Raw genomic sequence first — 4,058 nt, 5'->3', positions numbered from 1 at the left:
TCCACGCCGCGCCGGCGACCTCCCTATCCTCTCCTCTGTCTGCCTGGTCGGGCCGAGACCCTAGCCCGATGCCATGGAGACAATGGCAGCAGGAGGAGCCCGGTCATGGCGGCCTCCTCTCCCTGCAGCGCTGCCGCACCTCACCTTCTCTTCTCTTCTCTCCTCTTCTCTCCCAGTAGAGGAGAGGAGGGGAGGGAAGGGAAGGCCTTCTTCGGCGAGCTTCCAGGGAGGTGAGGAGCGCCCAGATCCAGATCCATGGCGCATCGTCCCGTCATCGACCTGAGCCGCGACCATCCATCCAGGGCCGACAGAAGCCAGGACGGAGATGCCAGAAACCCTAGCCTAGCCTAGCCATGGAGGTACGACGCCTCAACCTCCGGGCGACAGACGACGGCTGCAGGCCATCTCCGGTGACGGATCTCCGACCCCGACCATGGTGCGTGTGGCTCCAGGCCATCTTCTTCATCTCCCCTCCCGTCCCCTCATTGGTTCGTTTTATGTGCAGGGCAGGCTGCTGCTGCTGGAGGCGCACGTCGCCTGCCTCCGCGTCGCCACCCCCGTTGACCAGCTCCCCCGCATCGCCGCGCAGATCGCCGCGCGCGCCCCGCCGCCCGTGCCCCCCGCCGCCGCGCCCGCCGGCGGCGAGGAGCTCGACCTCTTCATGGTGAGCTGCTACCACCACCAGGCCTCCTCACCTCACGCTCACGCCGCGTACGGACGCCCCGCACCGGCTGGGCCGGGCTGCCCCGCGCGTGCTCTATGTTATGTGTAGTAGATTGACGCGGTGTGCGTGCGTGTGTGGTTCGAAAATTTGGGGATTGGATGGGATTTGGCGATGAAATTGCCCTGCTCGTGTTGGGACTGGGATTGGGATTTCAAACAGGCTAAGCCAGGTTACCTTTTTCTTCCAACGCACACAACATGTTTGATTGGTTGCGCACGAGCTCACATGGGATTATTAGCACTCGCTAACCTCCGCCGTTGGATTTGGTTAAAGTTAGCTTCTTCAACTATGAGTATTATGCTAGTTCATCCCTTGATTGCTACCCATCCCACCTCCAAATAATTTACTGCGTGCTCTAGGCTCTAGCTGTGAGCAACTTTGTTTCCTCAACCACAAGCGCCTCACCTCTGCGATAGAGACAAAAACAAACCCCAAAAAACAACTACAAGTGTCCCTTTGCTAGGCAAGCAGGGGCTCCTTCCTTTGCCTGGAAATGGCAATTCTCCTTGTGTAAAGGTTATTATCGACCACCTGCCTTTTTCTCTATATATGTGTTCTAAAGGTTCTGTTTTCCTTGTTGCAGACACACTATGTGCTGCTCCTCTGTTCCTTCAAGGAACAGCTCCAGCAGCATGTGCGCGTCCACGCCATGGAGGCGGTGATGGCCTGCTGGGAGCTCGAGCAAACTCTGCAGAGTCTTACAGGTACCATACATCATCTTAACTTCATCAGTTCAGCAGCAAGATAAGTGCTTCTTAAATTCTCTAGGAAGAGGGTTTTACAATCTCTACACTACATGCTTACTAAGAGGTTGATAGTCACAGTAAGTATCATGCTACATGAGGGGCGCCGTTTCATAGGATCTCAACCACAGGGGAATTCTTTTTTAAAAGAAGGGATCCATTGCTTCTGCTCTCTGCATCCAGCGAGTACAAACATAACACAAATACTACCTCTGTACCAGAATATAAGAACTGCAAAAACATCTTATATTTTGTTTTTCAACTCAACTAGAAAGAGCTCGATGACTGGCCATTTTCCTGTATTATTGCGCGTCGTGATAGAAAATATAGGTCATAATTCACACCCTTGTAGGTCCTATGAGATACTAGGTCCACCTTTATAGTAGTACCGGTTCCTTCTTATATATTATTATTAGTTACAAGAGTTGCAGACTTTGAGCTGTTGGACCTGGCTTCAAAGCTGTACCTTTTGAGATTTCAGTTCGGTGTATGTGGCAGTTATTCATGAACCTTGTGTTGCACCAACCATGCAACTGAACCGACAGTACCTTGCGTTCATAATCTTAGCTAAGCTGTCCTGATAAAGTCTCTCTTAATATGTCTACTGCAATTAGCTTCCACACGGAACAGTCACGGACTATATAATCGGGAACCATCACACAAGGGTTACCCTTTCAGATACTTTATGTTGCTTGTCAAAATGACATATAATCCATATAGGAAAAGAAGCCCCTTGCGTAGTGCAAAAAAAGTGTTGCATATTGAATAATGCTTCATCGTCAAAATGAACTGACATGGCTACAAAATTTCTAGTGGAATTGTACTTTACTTGAATTTAATTCATGGATATTGATTGTCTGCATATAGTACTGTTTTTAGTTCCTTTTGCTACGTCACATTTTCCACCATTCTGCCTATAGGCATCACGAGGCACACACCTATGAGAAAACCATGCCAATATCCAGTCACACTGGAAACTGGTGTCGCTGTGAAAACCAAAGGGAGTGATTTTTCTTTTTTTTTGTTGACAATAGAACTTTGCATAATCTGTTTGTATGTGTAATCATCAATCAGTTTACGATGAGAGGCATATGCTTGAACATGGAAGTTTGCCTTCAGATAATAATGAGAATTGTGTCAGAAAAAAAAATAGAGCAAGATTAAGCCTGGATAGGCTTAGTTATATATTGTACTGAAAAAAAAACTAGAGCAAGAATAAGTACCTGCCAAGGCAAGACGCAATATAAATGTGACCAGGATAAGTTGGAGATTGGCCAGTTCTGAGTTTTGCTAATATCGATTCTTCCTATAGGGGCATCTCCTGGTGAAGGCACCGGGGCAACTATGTCCGATGACGAAGACAATCCGGTCGACAGTGAGAGCAACATGTTTGACGGGAATGATGTGTCAGATGGCAAGGGCTTCGGAATGCTAACCGAGGGTGAGAGATCCCTGGTCGAGCGCGTGAGGCAAGAGCTGAAGCATGAGCTTAAACAGGTAAAACTCGCTGCCTTCCATTCTGTCAGCTGCCACTATGTTGGTGTCCAAACTGAACTGTAAACAAAATTATTTTCCTGACTTTGCAGGGGTATAGAGAAAAGCTTGTGGACATCAGGGAGGAGATACTGCGGAAGCGAAGAGCCGGAAAGCTCCCAGGGGACACGGCGTCTACCCTGAAAGCTTGGTGGCAAGCCCACGCCAAATGGCCGTACCCAACTGTATGTGACAGACATCCCGCATATACCGTCATCGCCAGCAACTTTGTCACCATTTTGCATGCAATTCTTGTTGTGCTACTGATGAGCATCGCTGGTGGGTATTGCTAGGAGGAGGAGAAGGCGCGGCTGGTGCAGGAGACGGGGCTGCAGCTGAAGCAGATCAACAACTGGTTCATCAACCAGCGCAAGCGGAACTGGCACAGCAACCCTACCTCGTCCTCGTCAGACAAGAGCAAGAGAAAAAGGTACGACGATCGGCCCAAAAACAATCCTTTCATCACATGCTTGAAATCGCTCAGGTTTTCATTCCCTCTCTTTCATTCTCAAAAAAAAAGGAACAATGCAGGTGAGGGCAACGCCGAGCAGTCCTGGTAGGGTGGGTGCGGTCTGTCGGAGAGCGAAGAACAAAGAACGAATGCCCCATATATGTACATAGCGCTTCCATCTTGTCGATGATTAGTGTTGAACCTCATATGTCCTCTGCAATTCATTTCCATTATAATCTTACTCATACAATATTCACACCATGTAATTCTGGAAAAGACAGTATTGACATGTTACAAAAAATGACAATATTGACATGTTATAAATAGTTTGTTTGTATTTCTGTTTATTTTGTTACATTTTGCAGGGATAATGTGAAGAAAAAGAAGAAAAGATTACTAGAAGATTAGTTTTAGGATTTTCTTTTATTTCCTTGCAATTTTCCTTTTATTGGATACTTGTAAAGACATTGTAATATTCTTACTTTAATAAAAATATGATTCTATTTCATTTTTTGTCTTTAAATTATTTTCCTTATAGGTTGTTTTCTGTAAAATTGGATTTTTTTTTTGTTTTCCAAATACATTACTAGTGGCGCATTTAAGCCCT

General features: G+C 46.9%; 1 protein-coding gene across 3 annotated transcripts; it reads left to right on the top strand.

Annotated features, from left to right (window-relative positions):
• The first annotated feature begins 304 nt into the window (after positions 1-304).
• LOC119307085 (homeobox protein knotted-1-like 11) lies at positions 305-3,613 on the top strand. 3 transcript variants are annotated; one of them, XM_037583178.1, is made up of 7 exons: positions 305-436; positions 511-664; positions 1,308-1,428; positions 2,780-2,964; positions 3,054-3,185; positions 3,294-3,430; positions 3,532-3,571. In XM_037583178.1, the coding sequence occupies exons 1-7, from the start codon at positions 354-356 to the stop codon at positions 3,533-3,535; spliced, it is 816 nt and encodes a 271-aa protein (XP_037439075.1). In that variant the 5' UTR covers positions 305-353; the 3' UTR covers positions 3,536-3,571. The 3 variants fall into 3 exon arrangements, with proteins under 3 accessions (XP_037439075.1, XP_037439074.1, XP_037439077.1); XM_037583177.1 differs by having other exon boundaries at positions 314-436; positions 3,521-3,613; XM_037583180.1 differs by having other exon boundaries at positions 419-436; positions 506-664; positions 3,521-3,613.
• Positions 3,614-4,058: the final 445 nt, after the last annotated feature.

This window comes from Triticum dicoccoides, chromosome 5B, assembly GCF_002162155.2.
Source record: "Triticum dicoccoides isolate Atlit2015 ecotype Zavitan chromosome 5B, WEW_v2.0, whole genome shotgun sequence".
Taxonomy (NCBI): domain Eukaryota; kingdom Viridiplantae; phylum Streptophyta; class Magnoliopsida; order Poales; family Poaceae; genus Triticum; species Triticum dicoccoides.
Note: the sequence above shows the minus strand (reverse complement) of the source record. Positions and strands in the feature narration are given on the sequence as shown.